The 22,753-nt window shown below is 54.4% G+C and overlaps 1 protein-coding gene across 7 annotated transcripts in view; it reads left to right on the top strand.

Annotated features, from left to right (window-relative positions):
- Positions 1 to 22,753, top strand: part of PCGF3 (polycomb group ring finger 3) — a 55,108-nt gene that overhangs the window by 12,355 nt on the left and 20,000 nt on the right. For 2 of the 7 annotated variants that reach the window (XM_036852930.1, XM_036852936.1), the window contains exons 2-8: positions 2,820 to 2,966; positions 3,303 to 3,455; positions 6,547 to 6,664; positions 7,828 to 7,924; positions 8,705 to 8,760; positions 18,561 to 18,671; positions 19,557 to 19,645. In XM_036852930.1, coding sequence (XP_036708825.1) covers positions 6,556 to 6,664; positions 7,828 to 7,924; positions 8,705 to 8,760; positions 18,561 to 18,671; positions 19,557 to 19,645 — 462 coding nt within the window. In that variant the 5' untranslated portion in view covers positions 2,820 to 2,966; positions 3,303 to 3,455; positions 6,547 to 6,555. Of the gene's footprint in view, positions 1 to 2,816; positions 2,967 to 3,281; positions 3,456 to 6,546; positions 6,665 to 7,827; positions 7,925 to 8,704; positions 8,761 to 18,560; positions 18,672 to 19,556; positions 19,646 to 22,753 lie in introns of those variants that run through there. The other 5 variants (XM_036852934.1, XM_036852932.1, XM_036852933.1 and 2 more) reach the window with 5 other exon arrangements.

The raw sequence follows: 22,753 nt of genomic DNA, 5'->3' as shown, positions 1-22,753 counted from the left end.
GATGAAAAGGGATAACGTAGGTGTAACACAAGGGTAGCAGTGCAGGGAAGACCCCTTAAACATGCTGTGGAGTCAGGGGCGGGGGCGTTGCAGACAGGGTGGGCAGGGGCCTGGCCAGGGCAGAGATCCGGAGGCGAGCGCACAGGAAGGCAGGGCCTCTTCTCGCGGGCGCGAATGCCCCCGGCATCGGGGTGAGCCCGAGAGGTGTGGGGAGCGCGGCCTGGCCCTTCTGCAGTGTCGGGCTGGGGTCGGTCTCCATGACCTGCTGCTTCCCCCGTGTCAGGGGCCACATGGGAGGGGTCAGCCGGGCTGCAGGGTGGGGGCGTTGGCGCTGTCCTCGTCCCGGGAACTTGTCGAGAGCAGATCTGTGGGGTGGGGCACGGAAGACGGGAGGGAGAGGGCTGAGCAGGTGGGTGGGTCCTGTCGAGCGGGTCCTGTCGGGAGGGAGGCATGGAAGGTTCTGGAATGAGAAGGGCTTGCTGGGACCGTCAGAGCCCTTGAGAAGCAGAGTGGGGTCTGGATCAGCCTGGAGACCAGAGAAGGGGGTTTGGAAGCTGACGTTCTACCCCCAGGGAGGAGGGAGCAGGGTCCCCTTGGAAAGCGGGTGCTGCGGGGGTGCAGGGGGAGTGGGGAGGTGGAAAGAGGCCGCCTGGCAGTGTCGGGGCCCCTCGGGGGAGGCCAGGCCTCCTGGAGCGTTGGTGTCCTGGAGCGTCTGTCCAGTCACGAGCCCCCCAGGGGTGCTGACTTGCTGCCGTAGACCGCGTCCAGAGGACACGGGACACTCAGCCGCGCTGCTCCCCACGGGCGGCTGCCGGAAAGAGAGCTGTGAACGTCAGGCATAAACCTTCGAGTGGATACGTGTGTTAGTGGCTCTTAAATGGAGAGCTTTTATCAGGTGTGGACAGTTACTTCTATTCTTAATTGCTGAGAGTTGTTTGAAAATCATGAATGGATAATGAGTTTCATCAAATGATTTCTGTGCGTCTTTGGGAAGATCTTATCATTTCCCTCCTTTTAGCTTTTGTCATAAATTCCATCCGTTTCTTACACGAGCCCCTCGTATTCTGGGGTGGCCCTCCTGCACACCCTGGAGGAGGTGTCACGATTGTCACTTGGTCTGTCCCCCTGTTCCGCTCCAGTGTGTGTTGTGTAGGCCTCACACAAGAGTCGGGAAACACTGTCTCCTGGATTCTCTGGGCGGGTCTGTGTGGGATGGGGGCTCCCACAGGTTTGGTAGAACCGGCCTGGGTCAGCTTCCTTAGAACTCTGCAGGTTCTGTTCCACTTGCCTTAATTCTGCTGAGTTATTTTTCTAGGAATTTATCCATTTCTTATGAACTTTCAACTCGATTGGCATAAAGTTGTTCATAATATTATATTATTACTCAGATGTCACCTTCTCAGTGAAATGTTCCCGACCACCCTGTTTTCCCGACCCCCTCTCCCTGCTCTGGTTTGTCGTGTTTGTCACCTTTGACATCTAAATAATGTACCTGTTCGTGGCATTTATTACTTACTGTCTGTCTTCCTCCATGAGAATGTGGGCTCTAGGGAGTTGTGTCTTTTTTGTTCACTGATGTCTAAGAACTCATGTCAAGCATCTATAACTGTGTAGCTGGCCACACCGAGATTAAATCAAACTGCGTACACTGAGGTGCTGCATTCAGACTTGGCCAGAGTTCAGGGGCTCAGTGGCCGCTGTGTGGACGGTAGATGGAGCAGTTTCCACCCTCACAGGGGTCTGGTCTACACCCACGTTCGGGGCTCCTCTTTGTTCTCTTGCAAGTGCCTTTTAATCTCCCTGAATAACTGACCCACTTCCTCCCTCCCTTTCTTCCTTTTTCTTGTAAAAGTTAATTGAGCTTTAAAGACTAGTTACTAAAACATGCAATTGTGGGAAAACTTGGAGAGTAAAAGTGATATAAGTTGGGTGTGATATGAATCACTTGAGTATCAGGCCCCTTGTCTCCAGGTGGCATTTAACCACTGTTGTTAAGCCACAGGTGCCTCTCGTGGTATCGGGGCCCTGGCGCTTTCCACCCCTGCTTTTCAGAAGGGAGCAGCCCCCGGGCCCTGCCCCCTTGCCCCCCTGATGGGTGGGGAGACCTTGGGCTTCCATGAGGAGAGGGAGCACGGGCAGACGAGGGGGGGGTCCACCGAGGTTCTGGACGCCCAGCCACCCCACCCCTCAGAGCTCCGAGAGCAACTGGGCTCTCTGGTCCCGCAGCTCCCGTTGCCCCGAGCTGAGGCCAGGTCCTTCCAGGGGCCTTGTGCTACCGATTCACTGCCGCCCTTCCGCTGCCCCTTGGCTGGCCTGCCGCTCCTCCTAGCCCCGCACCTGTGCTCGCCTGTGCGCACCTGGCTGAGGCCCCAAGGCCCCACGCAAGCCTGCATGGGCCTGCTCCACCCCCACGCGCTGGTCTGTCTGTTGTCCGTGGTGGCCCAGAGCCCGGCTCGAGCCTGTGGGCGTCCTCATTTCGGGTCACTGAGTGAGCGGCCCGGGGGACAGCTTCACAGGGCGTGAGATGCGAAAAGCATCACAGAAATTAAATAACACGGTTCGCTCTCCCCGGCGTCCCTGAGGCCCACCCAGCCTCCCACTAGGTCACCCTGAAGCCCACCGCCTCCCCAGGAGCTTTCCTGGGCCCTTGACCTGCCTTCTTGGTCCCCAAAGCACGTGGTGCAGCCCCTGCATGCCCCCACCTCCCAGCAGCCCCTGGGCCTCAGTGCCACCAGGCTGCCACCAAGACCTGCCCATGTCTCCGTGGTCCGTGCCTTACTGTCAACCAGGCTTGTTTTTCTTTTGGTTGTTTTAAGCAGGTAAAGGAAGAGACCGTTTGCCTGAGCAGCCGAAGCTGCTGGTCCGGGGAGCCAGGCTCTGTGTGGACGGCACGTGTGGGTGACGCCTCGTCCCGTGTGTCTCCACAGGCTTCAAAAATGTAGCGGACGATCCGGCTGTGTGTACAGGTAAATGCAGTGTAAACTTTGATCTTCCTCTTTTTTCAGTGCATGTGGATTGATTAAATTTACCATGAATTACACCTTATGAGTCTGTTGTAGCCATAGAAAAAGTCAGTGCCTTGTAACTCCTTTAAAATTTAATGTGTGGCAGCTCCCGAGCAGATTAGGGCACAATTATTTATATATACTCAAGTTTTCTCTTGATTAACATTTCTGATCAACTCTGTTCCACTGTTTGCTACGTGGGACTCATCTAAAACTTCTAGCAAAACTGTAATTACAGGGCTGTGTGCATCACATAAATGACATGAAATTGAATAGCAGGTGCCGTTTCTGTGCTAGAAAATGGAAAGACAGCGAGAGACACAAGGCAGGCACAGACGTGACGAGCCAGAGCGCAGAGGGCACGGCGGACGAGGAGTGACCGCGTCGCACCCGTAGCCGGAAGCGTCCGATGCAGAGGCAGCAGGAGGGGACAGACAGCCTCGCGAGGAGGTGGGAGACGCGGCCTTCTCCGGGCGGGCCTGCTGTCCCAGGAAGTGTCCCAGCTGCCGCCTGGGCCCCGCAGTTGGCGGGGGAGCACAGGACCCAGAGCCTCGAGCCACCCTCCTTCTCTGTCCGGATGGGCGCCCACCTGGTGTCTGGTGTTGGGTGTCGGGTACTGTGCAGGGCAGCCTGGGGACCGTGCCGCGGCGGTGGTGACCGTGAGCGTTGGCCTCTCGCGACGGCAGCTGCTTGTGCGCCTGAGGCCGGCATGGAGGCCCCGTGTGGGCAGAGCTGGCTGCCCAGGCCCCTTGGCGGGCGCTGCGCCTGGACAGCCTGGCCCCCTGTCTGGCCTTAGCTTTTACGACCCTGATGGCATTGCAGAGTGACCTCTCCCCTGGGGACTCGGGGTGGGGGGCCCTCTGGCAGGAGTCCTGCCAGGGGTGCTGTGTCCTTCTCCACGTGACGGCTGGCCGGTCCTTACCTGGGTGTCACCTGGTCACCCAGTCGGGGACCTCTAGGGGTTTCTCCCCCGAGGGTCCCGCCCTCCCTTGGGGCTGATGAGTGTTTGGTGGGGAGACGCTTGGAGCCTTTATGAACCTTCACTTCCTTGGCGAAGTCTCGCTGCTGCTGACCACCTACCGAGGATTCCTAAGCGAGTGGTCACTGCAGTTGTCCTTGGGTGATGACCTTGCAGCCCTCCTTCCGTTCATCAGCTCACATTCTGTGAGGAAGGGTGTCCCTTGTCTGTCTGTCTGTGTAGCCTCATGGGCTTCTGTGTTATCCTGCTGTAGTAAGCAGTGATGGTAGATGTCCCCTGTCTGAGCACAGGGGGACCCCAGGTCCTGCTATGCTCCTTGCCCAGCCCGGAGCTGGCTGCGTGTCCAGGCAGCACTGGCCCCTTGCGGCAGACGTGGTGTGGACACGCCGGGTCCTAGGGCTGCCCCGGAGTGGTCACTCCCGGGCGCTCCCAGCAGACAGAGCTGGGAGTGAGTGGGTGAGTCCACACTCGTGTGCAGACACATCTGTGTGTCTGTTTTGCCTGGTTGCCACTAAACATGAGTTCACACTGACCCCAACCCCTGGTCTGTGTGACTTCGGAGCTGGTTTTGGTTTTGGTCTGGCTGTTGGGTTGGTGACGTGTGTGAACATGTCCAGTGTGTAAACAGCGCCCAGTGAGCCGAGGGCACAGTGCTGGGCTCGGTCGGGCCGGTGGTGGACGGCACAGCCTGGGCCTCGGCGTCCAGCGGGGACGTTGCCCGGTCAGCTCTCTCCCGTCTCTGCCTTGCTTCCCTTGGGAATGACTAGGGTTTCTCTTCTTGTAGGTTATTTCCCATTACTTCCTGCTCCACGAGGCGTGTGGGCCCTTCTTCACGGAGCCGGTCCTAGTGGGTCCGAGTGGTCAGGCCGGGCCTGGCACAGCACGTGGTGACCATGACACCAGAGCGAGTGGGCCTTGCAGACGTGGGCTCGTTTCCCGTGGGTTGGCCCGTGGAGCCCCTGTGAGAACCACCCCTTTTAGTCTCTCCTGACAGCTCAGAACCCACTGCAGGGGCCAAGGGAGAAGTGTCTCTCGCGGGGACCACGTGTTGGCTCACGCCTGTGACCGAGGGGAGAGGAGAGACTTGGGTGCGAACCACGAGTGTCTGCCTCACGTCTTACTTTCTATGAAAGTCGTAGGGCGTTCTTGCTGGTTTAGAGGCTCTCCCGTGTTATAGGTGAGCTGAGCCTGGCAGCCTTGCTGGTTGCGTCACCTGCGCTGACACGCGATTCTGCTGGGTTTCAGCGCAGCTGACGATTTAGTCTCCAGGGGGCCCCGCCCCTCCGGGTCCCGCTCGGCCTGTCCGCCCACCCAGCCGTCTCCTTCCCTCTGCCTTCCCTCAAACAGTGTTGAGCCGCGGGAGCCCGTGCGCCACGTGCGCTGTGGCCGCTGGGCGAGGCGGCACTGTCCGGCCTGCCGCCCCCGCGGATGCGGAGCCCCTCCATCTCCCGGAGCGTGTTTCTGTCTCTCTCTGCGGAGTGCTCTTAGTGACGCTTGTCTTGAAAATTCCGGGACCCTGCAGGGCGTCAGCATCCGGCGAGCCTCCTGCTTGTACTGCAGGGAGTCCCCAGCAATCTAGCGGCTGCAGCCACATGGGCGTCTCACCTGCCAGCGCTGCAGGCCAGAGTCCAGAACGGGTCTCACGGGGCTGAAGTCCAGGTGTGGGCAGGGCTGCTCCTCCCGGAGAGGCTCCTTCCATCCCCCAGAAGCGCCCCCCCGTTCCCAGCCCACAGGCAGCTTCTGTCGCCTGCGAGCCTCCTGCTCCCTCGTAAGGGCCCTCCGGTGACCCGAGGTCCCCCTGGGGCTTCCAGGGCCATCTCCCGCCTCAGGGGCCTTTTGCCATGTGAGGTGACACACAGGTTTTGGGTAGGACGTGGTACCTTGGGGACTGTTTCCCCTGCTGCACAGCATTGTATTAGGTCAGATGACAAGACCCTGCCCTCGTGCGCCTGCGGTCTGGCAGGAGAGCCAGTCAGAGCCACCACAGCTCTGGAGGGCACCCGCCCACCGCGGCAGAGACGACGCGTCCACACTTCAGTGCACAGACGCTTGGACTTTTACGATGCCGTGTTGTGGGCTGTGCTTCCCAGGGTGGGGGGGCCTTAGCTGCTCCCGTGTGGTCAGCTTTACGGAGGAACCAGAGCTCCAGAGAGACCACGTTTTCTTCTGCCCGGACCCAGACTCAGCTCGGCCCGCCTGCCCCCTGGCCTCTCCTCCCGCTGCTCCACAAACCTCCCCTGCTTTGCGCCACCTCGCCAGCCGGCCTCGCGGGGTTCTGGGCAGGAAGAGAGGGCCCGGGCGCCCGGAAGGGGGAGAAGCGGCAGCACGTCTGCGGCCCAGTGCTGCCCTGGGGGCAGGATGATCCAGTCCTCCCGGGGCGGCTGGGTGGTTGCCTGTCTCGTGGTGGAAGCAGGGCCGCAGGGCGGGGACCTGGCCTCAGCCCTGCTCACGCTGAGCTCCTCCTGGACACACAGACTGTAGCTCGATTTCCGCTGAACCCGAACCTTTGATGACACATCACACCATTTCATGTATTAGTTAATACGTGTTTTTTTCTTGCAGAAGCCAAAGATGTTGACCAGAAAGATTAAACTCTGGGACATAAACGCCCACATCACCTGCCGCCTATGCAGCGGGTATCTCATCGACGCGACCACGGTGACCGAGTGTCTGCACACGTGTATGTGCGGAATAGTCTAGAATGTGGCCTTAGCCGGGGGTGGGGGGGGGGCGGTGACTGCACACATGTGTGGAATATTCTAGAACGTGGCCTTAGACAGCCGTGGTGGGGGGGGGGGGGCGGTGTCTGACCAAGCATCTGCACACATGTATGTGCGGAATATTCTGTGTGCTCTTTAATACTTGGGCTTTTTTGACCAAAAGCTTTTAGCTCAAGTACAGGGCAGGACACGGCAGCAGGAATAAAGGAGATCTTGAAGATAAATGAGAAAAATTGTCTGAAGTCAAAACACTGGGTAATTTCAGTAGAGATGTCATTTAAGAAAGCCAAATAAAAACAGGAAAATTTAGGTATTTCGATATAACAACTAAACCATGACGTGTGGTATGACAGAATATTCGCTTCTAGGGGGCAGAAATGCTTATTTTTGCCGGTTGCAAATGATTTCCTTAAACTCTGTAGACAGAGAAGTCTGCTCGTCTGCCCCTCGGGCCAGTGGCCTGTCGGGAGGTCTGGACTCCGGGTTGGCGCTGAGCTGGGCGCGCCTTTCTTTACGCCCCGCCGCCCCTGCCCCTGCCAGCAGGCTGCAGCCTTCACCTGGAGGCTGGGTCCTCTTGTGAGGCCGGCCCAGGATGCCGAGGCGCACTTCCTAAAGTACAGCGAATCCTCTAACACTGACGAGTTTTGATCCTGTATTTTTCAGTTTAGAAAATAAAATATTTGCCAGTTTTGATAGAATTTTTATTTTAAAGTTAATTGTATTTTTAGATATTGGCTGGCAGTATTTTATGTTATATTCAGCGAATTTTATCTAATTTTGTCGTACAAAGAAATTCCGGTGATCTTTCAGGCTAACTTCTAGAATGTAACTATTCGCCCCTGTGGCGGAGCCCCTGTGACAGGACGAGAAGGCGCGTCTGCGGCCCCCTCAGCTGCTCCTCCCGTTTCCCCTCCTGTTTCTGGGCCTCAGCTCTGTCCAGGGGCAGCTGACGCGCTCCGTGGTGGTGGACCCGGGCGGCGGGCCTGTCACCAGTGTCCCGTCGTGGCCTCGGGGAGCCCCGCCGGGAGGAGCGGAGACCCCTGCGACGCGCTCCCTGCCGTGCGCGCTCCCGTCCCCTCTGACGCGCGCGCGCATATCCCCCTGACGTGCGCGCTCCCTGCAGTCTGCCGGAGCTGCCTGGTGAAGTACCTGGAGGAGAACAACACGTGCCCCACGTGCAGGATCGTCATCCACCAGAGCCACCCTCTGCAGTACATCGGGTAAGCGGCGCCGCCTCAGGCCCCGCTCAGCTCGGCCGGCCCGCCCCGTCGGTGCCGTTCCGCCGAGGCGCTGGCCTGGGGCCCGGGGCAGGTGGGGGCCCTGCCAGGAGGGGCGGGGCTGAAGGAGGGGGCCGGCTGCACTTTCACCCCCGAGTTGAGGTGTGTCGTGGGCGGGAGAGGCCGCTCTCTGGTTAAGAGCGAGGAACCAGCCGGCCCGGATGTCAAGCCGTGTGGCAGCGGTTCTACCCAGCGTCCTGTCCTTGTGGGTCGGACGAGCTTTCTAAGAAGCTGGTGGCTTTAGTAGGAAATACGGAGGGTGTCGTGCCTGCTGGAGGCCAGCTGTGTTTTATGCTTCTGTGTGTGCGCGCGCGCCACACGTTCACGTACATGGGAGTGTGAAAGGTAGTTCTTGTCGCGGACCCTGGTCAGGAAAGTGTGAGAAACTCCCTTTGGTCTGGCACAGCCCAGGCTGCCTGATACCTGTTAGGACTTGAGAAGCCCAGGGGCAGAGGGAGCTGGTCACCGAAGGACCTTGCCTGTGTCCTCCTCCTCATCTGAAATGTTCACAAGCATCTAGAGCCCAAATTCAGCAACGGGTTCCTTCCGGCCATATGTCAACTTTTGCTAGCACAGACTTGTTTTGAAGTGCAAACTAGAAGCAAAATTCAACCAAAACTCCAAATTTGTGATTGTGGAGCTTATTATCGTTAAATGGAAAACGTTCGAGAATTAGAGAATTGATGCTTCTGGCTAACCCACCTGTTCTGTTCTTTTTGCCAGTCATGACAGAACCATGCAAGATATTGTTTACAAATTGGTCCCAGGCCTCCAAGAAGGTAAGTGTCAGAACATCCACCTGGACCCCTGCGTCCGCAGCACGGCCTTTGAGGGGCTTTTCTCTCCGGGGTCCTGGCTTTGGACGTCTCGCTCGACCCTGCTCTGAGCTCACGGCCATGTGCTGGCCGGTTTCATCCATCGTCACTCACACCTCCCGCTTCGCTCAGGAGGTGCAGGGTGACCTCTCACTCGTGCCGCCCGGAGGTGAAGCCAGGAACTCTGTGTCAGTAAAGTTTAACTGCAGTTGAAGTCAAATCTGTGAGAGTTGAGAAGAAATATCGTGTGGTACAAATATCCTGAAAGTGGAAACGGCTGTTCTTTTTAAAACTTTTCTGCAATTCTGAACACTGAGACTGTCCTGCCCTTGTTGAGGGGCAGTGATTGCGGGTGGGGGGGGGTGGTGGGGACACAGGCCTCAGAAATCTGTTCAGTGTGGGCAGTGGCTGGTGAAGCAGTGCCAGCTGATAAAACCTAGGCACAACTTTCTTTCAAAGATAAGATACGTTAGCAATTCATTTGGGCAGTGTTTTCTCACTGTTGTGTTTCACAAGAGGGTTATAATTTCAAGTACAGGCTTATTCTGTTAGGTCAGTGGATGTCACGTCTGATCTTTAAGACACAACCTAGGGAGTGATATTGTTAAAGTCTTCTTTCATTGTTCATAGAATTCATTCATAAAAGAAGAGTTTAAATTTCTCGAGTAAATGTAGATAAAAAGAATCATATTTGCATATTTGAAGGGTTTTCTAGTGCTGGGGAAAGGCAAAGAACGCAGGAAAATAAAATGCTGACACCGTTAAAAATCATTATAGGATATTTTCAGCGTACAAAAGTCAAGATCTCATAAAGAACTCGATGTATTTATGATCCAGAGTCAGGAGTTGTCAGCTTGTGGTGAAACCTGTTCCTCTCCTTCCCCCACCCTTCCTGTTGTTTCATCTGGAAACGTTGCCATTTGTTCCCCAAAGAGAAGGATTTTTCTTAAAACACGGAGCTACAGCACCTTTGTAAACCGAGACGACAGTGCTGATTCCTTATTAGCGTCAGGTACTAGTGGGTGAGGCGTTCCCGTCTCTCGGGGTTTAGTTGGTCCAGGGTCCACGCAGGCCCCCCCCCCACCGCCCCGCCTGTCTCCACGTTCCTGTGTGTGGGTGGGACCAAGAGGCCCCGTCGGACTCTGGCACCTTCCAGTGTCCCTCGGTCCGGACGGGGCTCTCGCAGATGCGGTCCTGGCAGCCAGGCCCCGCAGAGCCCGTGAGGCCTGGAGGCACCCAGACCGCGCCCCCTGTTCCATCACCCGCCTCCACTGATGGCGGGGAGGCCTCCATCAGGACGCGCTCCCTGACTTGGTTTCCCGAGATCCACTCTGTACAGAACAGCAGAGCAAATGCGTGACGTTTTCCTTCATTTGTTTACAGAAAATGAGCTGGTCTCCCGGCCCCTCCGGTCACGATCAGATGGCTTTGAGCGTCTGTTGTTCTCACGTTATTGCACTTACTGTCCTTTTTGAAGTTCAAAGCCTCCCCGATCTGTGGCTGGCGGGCACTGGCCCCTTGGCTCCCTAGAGCCGGTCTGCAGGGTCTGGGCTCACCCCTGGGGGCGGTGGTGTCTCAGGCCAGCAGTCGGCGCGTGGGGAGCACGGTGACGCGTTCTTAGTGGAGCTCTGGCTTGTGAGGGGAGAGGGCAGGTGTAAGACTGCTGACCCCTGCCGAGTCTGTCCTGTGCATGCGTCCCCTCGTCCTCTCCACAGGCAGCGTGGAGCCGTGAACACCGCCCTGAAGTGGAAGAATTGGAGAGAGTCCAGAATTCCCCAAGTTCACACTAATGCCCAAGGCAGCCTGAGCTCTGCCCTCAGTCCAGGGTATTTTCTGGGTAGGCAAATAATCCATTCCCCTGTTTTCTCAGACTTTCAGTCCTTCGTTGCTCTTTAAAAGATCACTGTAGTGTCCAAGTCCGTAGCAGCGGGCTGTTTTCTGAAGGTGGGCTGTCTGCAGTTTCTCTGGTTTTGTGCCAGTGTTGTAAAGCTGATTTCTCAGATGGGCCCTCTTCCTGGTCCTCCAGAGAATCTAGAGCACATTTCACCATGACGTGTGGTGCTGAGACAGAGCAGTGACCCTGGGGGCCTGGCGGTGTCTGGAGGACGCCCTCCTGCTCTGCGCTCTGCAGCCCCTTCGAGCTGCCCCACCCCGTGGCAGCGGGCTTCACTTCTGGCATCTGTCCTCTCACGAATTTTGGGAAATAAAAAGCGGCTTGGCTTTCTGGATCCCGCAGGTGGCCGGTAGACTATTTTTCTTTTCCCTTGTAGATGAAGCCTTTTAGGTGGAAAATGAGTTTTTCAGTTGTTTGTTGTTTCTTTTTGTTTTTATAATTTAAAAAAGCCTGTTTTCCCCGAGGCAGCGTCTTTATCTGTAAACTTTATGCAGTGACCTATTTTGTGTGTCACACCCCCTTGCTCGGCCGCAGCTGCTCCTCTCCAGGGTCTCGACCGTGGCTGCTGGGGTTCCTCCTGTTCGTCCAGGGTCCTCTCCTGACTGACACTCATGTGGGTCTCATCTTTTGCTTTAACCTAGGGGAGGGGGCGCAGTGAACGTTCTCTTACAAACTTTGTGGACGTGGGTGAGTATGTCTGTGGGCTTTATTCTGGAAGTAGGGTTGCTCCGCCAAGCATCTGCATCTGCATTTCTTTCTCTTGCCTCTCCGCGCTGGCCGGAGGAGGACCGGCAAACCCCAGCCACCGACCAGATCCAGCCCCTGCCTGTCATATGCAGCTCCTGAGCCAACAGTGTTTTTCACTTTTTTCTTTTATTTTTTTTTCCCCACTGTGCTGGGTCCTCGTTGTGTTTTGCCACGCACGGGCTCTTTGTTACGGAGCGCGGGCTTAGTTTCCCTGCGGCATGTGGGATCTTAGTTCCCGGACCAGGGCTCGAACCCGTGTTCCCTGCATTGGAAGGCGGATTGTTAACCACTGGACCACCAGGGAAGTCTCCACATTTTTAAATAGTTGGAAAAAATCGAAGAAGAATATTTTGTGACGTGCAAGTTTTGCGTTGCGATGTCACCATCCATGGATAGTTCGCTGGAACACAGCCCCGCTCATTCAGGGACGCACGTTTGTCTCACACTCGACGGCGGGGGAAGCATCTGCGGCAGATGGACCCGCCCCGTCGGCACAGACGCCGTGGAGGCTGCATTACCAGCACCCGCCACGTCAGAACAAGGGGAGAAGCGTCCAGCTTTTCAGCCATGGTGACGGGTGGATGGTTTTGTCCTTGGATTGTCACTGTCAGCCAGGGAAGCATCCTGTTTATCTTGCGGTGACCCTACATCTGTGTTAAAATAAAAAGTTATGATACGTGTAGGCATCAGACTGAACACTCAGGGGAAAGCAACGTTTAGAAAGAATTGAAAATTTAAAATGGAATGTCTCATCATAGCAGGAGTTCTTCACAAAAATAAGAATAACCTATAAGGCTGCAATCAGAGTAAGTTTCTGATTGGCTCATTTGTTGGTCACGCAAGGAAAATCACTTACTGATGGTAAGTTGATTAAATGTTGTTTGATTGCGGCAGCTGAGGAAGTCTGTCCGGAGGAAGCGAGCTTGTTTGAGGGCAGCAGCCGCTGCGCGAGCCGTCGCTCAGGGAGCGGACAGCTAGGAGCAGCACCGACCCTGAGAAGCGAGGCGGGCGGTTTGAGGGCTTTTCCCTGGCTCTGGAGTCTCCGAGTCTGCGCGGTGCTTATTGGGTGCGTTTGATGTGACGGGCGGATGGGCCTCTGCGCAGAGTCTACGGGGCACAGCCGCAGGAGAGAGGGTTTTCCAGGAAGTTGAGAAAATGCTAATTCAGTACAACCTGAAGCGGGCTCTGTTGAGATGTGTTACAGCCGTGTTGGTGAACGTGTGTGGGGGTCAGGGAAATACTTGGTTGAACAAATTAACTAAACTTGTGAAAACGTTAGGTTTTAAATGAAAGCTCATCACGATACTCATCCGTAGATACTTGGCAGAAAATACTTGGATCTTTCGTATGTTCTGAACCAGTGGTGTCCACGGTGGAATTCATTCACGCTTTTGGATGTAATCGTTTGCGTGAATTTTTGTCAGAATTAAAACCTGAATATCCCGACTTTCCTTATCACAGCCACACAATATTTTGATGCCTTGGCAGTGGTAGTTTTTTGGTGTGTGTGTTTTTTTGTTTTTTGGGGGGTTTTTTTTTGAGCTAAGGGCAGATTGAAATTTTTCTGAATGAAAAGAAACACCTTTAACAACGTCAAACCGAATGGCTTTGGAAATTTGCTTTTGTTAAAGACCTGATAATGTTTCTTGATGAATCCAGCCTAATGTCATAAGGTAGAGCAATACTGAAATGCAAAACCTACAACGTGGGAAGTTTCCAACAACTAACGTCTCTCGAATCACAAGCCCCATCCAGCTGCCGTGCAGACGCCCCGGGCTGTCGGCGGCTCAGGGGGGGCGGAGACCACCCCCGGACTCACAGCAGACCTGTTTGCTGAGCGCCAGCAAACAGCCCTGGTGGAGTCGGGGGCCTGGTGCAGGGGAAGCAGCTTCCGTGCTTCAGAATCCATATACCTGTGCAGTCGAGGGCCATCCACCTGATCTCCACTGGGAAGTGGTCAGTCTGCAGAACACAGGCAAGTCCCAAGAGAAGAATCTAATGGAATTCCCTCAACGCCTTCTGAGTGATGACTGCTCTGGACTGAGGTCAGTATTTCTGTGTGCAAAGACATTTTCAAGGTGAAATATGTAAGATCTCATTACAGATGAACATGAGCAGTCAATTTTGACGATAAGCGACACTCACTTTTTACCCCACTAAACAAATGTTATCCCCCCGCCCCGACAGGCGTCCGTTCTTCTCGTTAGTGGCCTGCACTGCAAATTCCATGCTCAGTTATTACTACTGTGTTTTTAACTTGGTGACTTCACGTTTCTGGTGCCTCACGTAAGGAGCTTAGAAGTCTCCACTCGTCCCAACGACAAGTAACAGGCAGAACGCACTGAACAATCAGCAGTTCTTAGATTGTAAGAGAGGAAGGTGCAGGGCCAGCCGCTGCCCCCGACATGGGGGACTGACCACGGACGTGGGGGCACACGGCTGCCTGCCGCAGACTCGGGACTGGAAACGCCCAGGAAGCAGAGCCTGGGCAGGAGAGCCTGACCTGTGACTGAGGGGTCGCTGAGGCTCCTGGTGGACAAGTCCAAGAGTTGAGACCTGCCCGGGGGCTGTCACAGCGGGCCTCGCGACGCTGTGAGGTTCGCCTCCAGGAACTCGACCAGGTTCCCCCAGCAGGGGAGGGGAAAGAAGTGCCCCGAGCCCCGTGTACGTCTGAGGAAGACCTGACCTCCGGGGACCCAGTTACCACAACGTTGTCTGCTGGACTATTATCAGAGCAAAACTGGCCTGGGGGCAGGAAAGACCCAACTCCAGCCACCTTGTCCCACCCGAGTGGGGAGGAAAACCCGAGAAGCACAAGCGAAGTTCACAGTCGAGAGGCCCAAGCTCACCAAGGACAACCCTCACCAAGGCTGTAGGATGTCCCCTCCCCGACACCTCACCACCACAGCACTGAGGCCTATTTACAGCAGTACCTTTTACCCAGTATCATGTCCAGCTAACAAGAAAAATACTGTGAGTCATACTAAAAGGCAAAAAACAGAATCTGAAGAGACAGAACACGTATCAGAACCAGACGTGGCAGGGATGTTGGAATTATCAGACCGGGACTTAAGACAACTGTGGTCAATGTGCTGAGGGCTCTAATGATAAAGTAGACAGCATGCAGGACATATGGGGAATGTGAGCAGAGAGGTGGAAATCCTAAGGAAGAACCAAAAAGAAACGCCAGAGATCAGAGCCCTGCAGCAGAAATGAAGGTTGCCTTTGATGGGCTGATTAGACTGGACACGGCTGAGGAAGGAACCTCTGAGTGAGAGGACATCTCAACAGAGTCCCTGAAAACCCAAAAGCAAAGAGAAAAGGCTGAAAAGAACAGAACAAAACATCTAAGGCCTGTGGGGTTAGAAGGTGTAACATAATGGGGAATCCAGAAGGAAAAGACAGAGAAGAACAGAAGAAATACTGAAACATTTTAACTGAGAATTTCCCCAAATCGATGTCAGACACCAAACCACAGATCCAGGAAGCCCAGAGAACACCCAGCAGGACAAATGCTGGAAAAACTACACCTGGGCATGTCGGTTTCAACTTAGAGAAAATCAAAGATAAAGAAAAAAATCCCAAAGGAGCTGAGGGAGTGGGGGGGGAGGGGGACACTTTACCTACAGGGGAACTGAGATAAGAATTACATCTGACCTCTCCTTAGAAACCATGCAAGCAAAGAGTGAAGTGAGATATTTACAGTGTTGAGAGAAAAACCAGCAGCCCAGGATTCTGTACCCTGAGAAATTACCCTCCAGAAGTGAGGAGAAATAAAGACTTTCTCAGACAAAGAGAAATTGGGAGAATTTGTTGCCAGTAAACCTGCCTTCTAGAAATGTTGTTAAAAGAAGTTCTTTTAGAAAGAAGGAAAATGATAAAGTCGGAAACTCAGATCTACTAAGGAAAGGAAGAGCATCAAAGAAGAAATAAGTGAAAGCAAAACGAAGACGCTTAATTTTCTTATTCTTCATTTATGTAATAGATAACAGTTTGTTCAAAATAATAATGGCAGCAATGCACCCGATATGTATGCCTATGTACATATTGTATTGAATATATGTCTATTTCAGTTTCCTCAATAAAAATTCTGTTCTCTCTTCTGTTATGTAAGTACTGATAAAATATCTCAGTTTTGATGTTTAGCTTACAGAGCCCCAAATATTTACTGTCTGTCCTTCACAGCAGCGTCTGCCAGCCCTGGGCTAGAACTCTGTGATGTGGGATCCTTCCTGTTCCTGATCCTGGGGAGGTGTTCAGTCTCTGACCCGCAAGCCTGAGGTCAGCTGCAGGCTCCCGCATGCCCTTCATCAGGCGCGGCCGCTGTGTGTCGGGTGGATGTTGGATTCCATCAGATGCTTCTTCTGCATCTGTTGTGATGATCCCGAGGTTTATGGTGCAGTGAAATACATGTGCCCAGGGCAGTGTTACTTTTTATAAGCCTTTCCTCCCTCCCCGGAACTCACGGCGTCCTAGTCATACCACTATCATAACTTTCACCCAAAAATGGGGTCATGTTCTGTCTATAATGTTCTCATAACAGTTTGTTGTAGAGCTGCCCCGCATCCATAAATATGATCTCTGTCATCTTTCCTATTGGCTGCAAAGTATCCACTGAGTAAATGGCCCACTCTCTTACCCCAGCGTAGCAGATAAGTTAGATTTATCTTGCATGTCAGCTGTCAGTAGTGGATGGTGGTGGTATCTCCAGTGTGGTGTTGAGAAGGGTTCTGAGGCTCTGTGGCCCTGTCTGGAAATGTCTGCTGGGACGGAATGAGGCTGGCGGGGAGTCAGCTCTTCTTTTTTTTTTTTTAATAAATTTCATTTTATTTATTTAAATTTTGGCTGCATTGGGTCTTCGTTGCTGTGCGTGGGCTTTCTCTAGTTGTGGCGAGCGGGGGCTTCTCATTGCAGTGGCTTCTCTTGTTGTGGAGCACGGGCTCTAGGTGTGCGGGCTTCAGTAGTTGTGGTACTCGGGCTCCGTAGTTGTGGCTTGCGAGCTGTAGAGTGCAGGCTCAGTAGTTGTGACGCACGGGCTTAGTTGCTCCGCGGCATGTGGGATCCTCCCGGACCAGGGCTCGAACCCACGTCCCCTGCATTGGCAGGCGGATTCTCAACCACTGCGCCACCAGGGAAGCCCCGGGGAGGGGGATTCTCAACCACTGTGCCACCAGAGAAGCCCCAGGGGGTCAGCTCTTCTGATTGGCCCAGCCCACATTGTCAGACACTTAGCATTTAGGTTGTTTCTGATACTTCAGTGTTGCAAATAAGGTTTTATCTCCTTATGCCCTTACCTGGTTATTTCCTTGGGATAGATTACTAGCAGTAGGGACTTTTGGGTCAGCAGTTAAGTTTTTAAATATTTTTTATATATATGCCGAGGTACTTTCCTGAAAAGTTATCCCAATTGACATTTCTACACCTCTGTATATCTGACATTGAGTATTGTTATTTTTCAATCCTTTTTCATTCTTATAGGTGAAAATTAAAGAAATGGAAATTAAAACCAGGTACAGGCAGACCTTGGAAATACCACAGGTTCAGTTTCAGACCGTCGCAGTAAAGCGAATATCGCAGTAAAGTGAATCGCACAATTATATAAAAGTGCATATAAAAAAGTTATGTTTACACTGTACTGTGGTCTATTAAATGTGCAATAGCATTATGTCTAAAAAACAATATACATCTTTTCATTAAAAATACAAAATAAAAGTAACAATTAAAGTAGTAACATCGAAGATCACTGATAACAGAGACCATAACAAATAAAACAATAATGGAAAAGTTTGACATATTGCGAGAATTACCAAAACGGGACCCAGAGACCCAAAGGGAGCAGATGCTGTTGGAAAAAGGTGCCGACAGACTCGCTTGACGCGGGGCGGCCACAGACCCTCCCTGCGTTCCAGGTGCAGTGTCTGCCCGTGTGTGAAGCTGCATCCTGTCACCCGTCAGGTGAGGAGTCCCTCTTTGCGTTGACCAGTGGGGCTGTTACCTGCAGACCCCGCCCTCCCTGAAGGACAGATAGGAACGGGCTCCCACCACCAGCGGTGCGTTTCAGACCTCCATTCCTCTGCCGGCATTTATGTGACTGTTTAAGGGAAATGTTTGCTTTCAAGCTGATCCCAGACTTTCCAGACTCGTGGTTTCGCCGTCTTTGGTTCCAACGCCGCCGGCTCTGGGCTGGCCTGCGCCCATCAGTTCAGTTCTGAGAGGCCTCCCTCTTTCCGTCCGAGTCCGCTGCCTCACACTTTTGTTTTTTGCTGCACAATCAGATATTTTGGAATGTCTGTGTGGGTCCAGGACGTGACCAAGGCATGTTCCCGGCCCTCGCGGAGCTCGCGGTGTTTATGCGAGACAGACGTGCAGGCGAAAAGTGCCACTGAGCTTTCCTTGGTCACCTGCACATAAATATTTTTCACAGCGTGACTTATACGTTATTGGTTTGAGCAGCTTGGGTTTAAATTTCCTTTGCTACGTCCCGTGTGGCGCTGGGCAGTGACCGCTGCTTCGTTACGTGCACGTGAGCTGTATGTCAGTAGCTACCTTGTGTCACAGAGTCGGCCCTTCCCAGGAACGTGCGAGGGTCCAGCCTGCACCAGCTGTCCTCTCGCCGCCCGGCCCTGTCCCCACTCAGTGGCTGGAGGCCGACGGCCAGGGCAGGAGGCCGCGTGGTGCCCGTCGCCCCCGTTCAGTAGGGACCCTTCCCCTGTGGTGGGCGGCTCCGTGCCTCCAGGACTCAGCGAGCTGTGACCACCAGCCGCAGACACCAAGGGTACTGGTTTCCCCCCGTCGGGCACGCCTACGGGCGGCCACAGCAGGGGTGGGGACGGCAGCCCTGCCTGGGGGGGGCCCGCGGGGCTGTGAACGCGCGTCCAGAGAACCAGCAGCACCTCCACTCGGGGGGCTCAGGCCCCAACCCGGGACGCGGCCCACGGCCCACAGCTGGCAGCTGCTCCAAAATTTGAGGGGGCACAGTCCACAGTTGTTATTTTCTCACGAGTAGAAGCCTTCAGACTTTTAATCCAAACCTTCAGTTTTCTTCATGTGATATTTGTGAGCAGAATTTTAATGTGATCCACTGCCTACTTAAGATTAAGGATTATGTATTAATTTTTAATAGCGGAAATGAGAAAACAGAGGGAATTCTACCACAAATTAGGCCTGGAAGTGCCTGGAGACGTCAAGGGGGAGACCTGTTCTGCAAAACAGCACCTAGATTCCCATCGAAATGGTGAGTGAGCTGGGTTTTATTTACTAGACCTTTTGCTAAGAGCCCCTTGTGTCCCTCCCACTCCCCCCTCCCGCCACACAGGTTCTTGACAGAGGTGTGGGCAGGTGTCAGCGTCACTTGGTGCTGACAGTAGCAGGTGGTGCTGAGAAATGTGGTCTCTGACCGAGGGGTTACGTGGTGGGCCAGTGAGAGGAAGCCTGAGGGGGTACCCGAAGGTGCCTGGAGGTGGGGTGTGGAGGGAGCACGGGCATGCGGACGGCCGGCCTCCCAGGGCTCTTCTCCCGGCTTTGTCTGTTTTCTTGCAGAATGGCCAAACTCCACTTTGGCTTTGACGTAAAATTAATGGTGCTTTAGAATCTGTACATATCATAACAACTTATTTGAATCTTTGACGCCGTGGACCACACAGATTCCGAAGCCCCTTTAGTCCGCCGTGTGCATTTCTAACAACGTGAGCAGGAGGGAGAGGCTTGGCTGTCGGCCTGGGGACGCGGGGGCTGCAGACTGTGTGAGCTCGGGGCCCCCGGGGAGGCGAGGCCAAGAGGCAGCTAGGGAGCCAGGAATCCCGCCTTTCCCTAGGTGGGGTCTTAACGTTTACAGCCGTGCTGGAACAGTGAGAGTTCGGGGATGGCTCGCTGCCTGGCGTAGTTGAGGCGCGAGGCGTCGGTGGTGCTGGGCTGGCGGGGCGCCTCTGCCCGGGCACGTGCCGCTGGCCCCGAGGGCGCAGCACGTAAAGCACCGTGGAGAGCAGCGCTCCCCCGACTCTCACGTGTGCAAACTCTTAATACCGTGGGTTTTTGTAGCGTTCGAGTGTACGGTAGAGTTAAAAAACAATGGTTTAACACTTTGGATTCATGACCCGGTATTTTCTGTTTTTGCTAAAAGGAGAAACCAAAGCGGATGACAGTTCGAACAAAGAAGCGGCCGAGGAGAAGCAGGAGGAGGACGGCGACTACCACAGGAGCGACGAGCAGGTGGGCGCGGCCTCGGCCCCCAGCCTCGCGCGGGCGCTTTCTCGTTGACAGAGGAGCAGGCCGAGCGCAGCAGGCAGTGCACACGTTACAGTGTCGGCAGCTTTCTTAGTTTTTCCTTCCAGTTCCTTCCTTTGCTTACCTTTTTTCCTTTTTTTTGGCCGTGCCACGTGGCTTGCGGGATCTTAGTTCCCCGACCAGACCAGGGATCGAACCCGGGCCTTTGGCAGGGAGAGCACCAAATCCTAACCACTGGACTGCCAGGGAGTTCCCATTTCCTTCTTTTTTTAATTGCCAAAGTAACGCATACTCACTGTAGAACATTTTAGGTATAAAAAGTTTAAAGTTCAGCCTCCACCCCCCGTGGGTATCTTCAGCTCCCCCCGACCCCAACCCCGGGTTGTCGTGTGGAGAATGTGGGGCAGGCATCTTCCATGCAAAATAAGGTGAGAATGTAACCTTGAGGGCGCTATTCATATGTCACTTACTACCTTATCAGATTAGAAAAGGAAAACTAAATCATCACAGTGCTGCTATAAGAGTTTGATAAAATCCCGTATCCATGTCTATGGATCTTTTTATTGGAGTACCTTGACTCGATAGCTACGGCCGTCGTCACACTTGATGATGGAACCGAGTTGTCTCATTAGTGTCAGAACAAGAAAATGTCCCTTCTCAGCTGTCACTCAGCATGAGTTGGGGGATCCAGCCCGAACAGTTAGGAGATGGGAGAACGTGAGCCGGGCGTGCCATGGCTCTCAGATTACTCGTCTTGTGACGTGGCACCTCGGACAGCGCAGGGAAACTGCTCGTTTGGGTGATGGGACCAGTGTGTCATACTCAGACGCTGTGGGCGGCCTTGTTCACATAACTAATAAAAACGCTGAGGCCGCCTAACGAGAAATGTGTGAGGCTGAAACAAAGACACGTTCTTCTTATGGAAGAACATAAGAGAAAGCTGAAGAGTTGGATGTTTCTGGATGGAAGGTTGATGTTAAGATGTGAGTTCTCCCCAGATTAATCTCAGTGGTTGTGATTTTAACCATTTATTATAAATAGGAATTTAACCAGCTGCTTCTGAGCCTCACGTGGGAGAGGAAAAGCTCGGGAATGGCCATGAAAACGTAGGGGTATTGGCTGTATCAGGGAATATATGTAGCATAGCTACCCACACACGTGTTTACACAGACAGACACCTCGGGAGACACTGTGGTTCGGTGCCAGACCACTGTAATAAAACAGGTTGTGGATTTTGGGGGTTTCCCAGTGCATATAAAAGTTACGTTTCCACTGTGCGGTAGTATATTTAGTGTGCAGTTTCGTCATGTCTAAAAAGCAACGTACATTGCTTAATTAAAAGATATTTTATTGCTAAAAATTGGTAATCATCATCTGACAACGCAGGGCTGCCACAAACCTTCAGTTCATAAAAAACACAGTATCTGCGAAGCACAATAAAGCAAGGTCTGCTTTTATCTAGCTATCTATATATATATATATTCTAGTCAGTATATATATATTTAATAAGTAAAACGTGTGTATGTGTACACTTATATTTATTAAAGACATAATTAAATAGTGTGGTTTGGGTATAAGAATGGAATCACGGAACCTTAATTTTCCAGTTTATATGCTTCTGTGTTGTTAAAACATTGCTACGAGCATCACAGGAGTAGAAGCACGTCTGTGTGGAATGCTGGGTGTGCTCAGATACGTTTCACGTGAATGGAGAGAAGAATAAACACTGGGGTGAAGGGCACCCCTCTGGGGCCCGCGTGTCCCCTCTCCTGGGCTCTGACGAGTTACCTCTTGTTGGGCTTGGAGGCCCCGCCGGGATCTGGGGTCAGAGCCGCCGGCCCGGCCCCTCCAGGCACAGGGAGGGCCCTCTCGCTCAACCCCTGCTCCGTCAGTTTTTAACCTCCAGCGTCTGTGTTTATCGTTCCTAATTTTTCCCTTTTCTTTTTTACCCCGAACATGCCGAAGATTTGTCTCTCTGATCAGTTGCTTTCAAGAGCCAGCAGCCTGCCCGGGGGGCGGGCCCCGCTGCGTCGCTGTGGGGCGAGAGTCAGTGCCAGGCCGAGCGCCGCGCACCTGGTCTGTCACTGCTCTGAGCCGCGTGCTGTCACCAGGTGGCTCCCGGTAACCCGGGCGTTCGTTTCCTCCGACGTCCCCTTCCTCAGGAGCGCGCTGTTGCCCCCGTTCGGAGCTTGGCGGGATCTCTGTCCTGGGGGTCAGGGTTTCGGGAGCCCGTCTCTGCTACCATCCTGTGTCTGGCGTCCCACCTTCTCCTCCCACTCGGGCACCCTGCTCTCCGCGCTGCCTTCTGGGACCCTGAGCCCCCGGGCTTCAACTTCAGACCCCTTCACAGCTGTTCTTCTCTTTTTCAAATAAGTTGTTCTGTTGTTACTTTAGTTCCAGGACGCTCCTCCCGAGAGTCTGCCCCCTCCATCCTCCAGGGCAGCTGCAGGCCCGCCGGGCAGGGCCAGCTCCTTCCTCCTCAGCCTGTGCGGGGGGTGGGTTGCTGTTGATTACACAGGCAGTTTCGAGGGTGGGGTCGCCCCCCCCACCTGCTGCCGTCACCCCGCCTCCTCTCTGGCATCAGGACCCTGTCGGCTTATCTGCTCCTGGCTGTCCCGGTCCTGTTCCTTGCAGGACACTCTGTCCTTCCGGGGGCTTTGTCCACGGTGGGGCTCAAAGGGGGTCTGTTCAGCCGCCTGTTCGGCAGTGTCCCTGCCGCCCGCCCCGCGGCTCCCTTGGGAATCAGGTGTCCTGCCGCCAGGAGGGGGGCGCCCGGTCGGTCGGCGCCCGGCCTGCCCTCCCCCAGGACGTGCCACGCGCTGCCCGCGAGGACCCCCGCCCCGTGGGGCTGAGGCGCCCTGGGGTCGGGACCCTCGGGGCCATGGGGCGGGGGCGCGCCAGGGGCTCCAGGCGTGGGGAGCAGAGGAGGGGAGAGGGTGGGCCGGGCCTGGAGCAGGGTGGTCAGACGAGGCCGGGGAGCGGGGCCTGCCAGGGAGGGAAGGGCCAGGCGCGTGGCACAGGGCGCCGAGCGCTCAGCCCGGGATGGGTTAGGAAGCAACCGCGGGACTTGCTGGGCTCTACAGAGACTGTTTA

This window comes from Balaenoptera musculus, chromosome 5 (assembly GCF_009873245.2).
Source record: "Balaenoptera musculus isolate JJ_BM4_2016_0621 chromosome 5, mBalMus1.pri.v3, whole genome shotgun sequence".
In the NCBI taxonomy this organism is placed as follows: Eukaryota; Metazoa; Chordata; class Mammalia; order Artiodactyla; family Balaenopteridae; genus Balaenoptera; species Balaenoptera musculus.
This window is presented reverse-complemented; position numbering and strand designations above follow the sequence as displayed.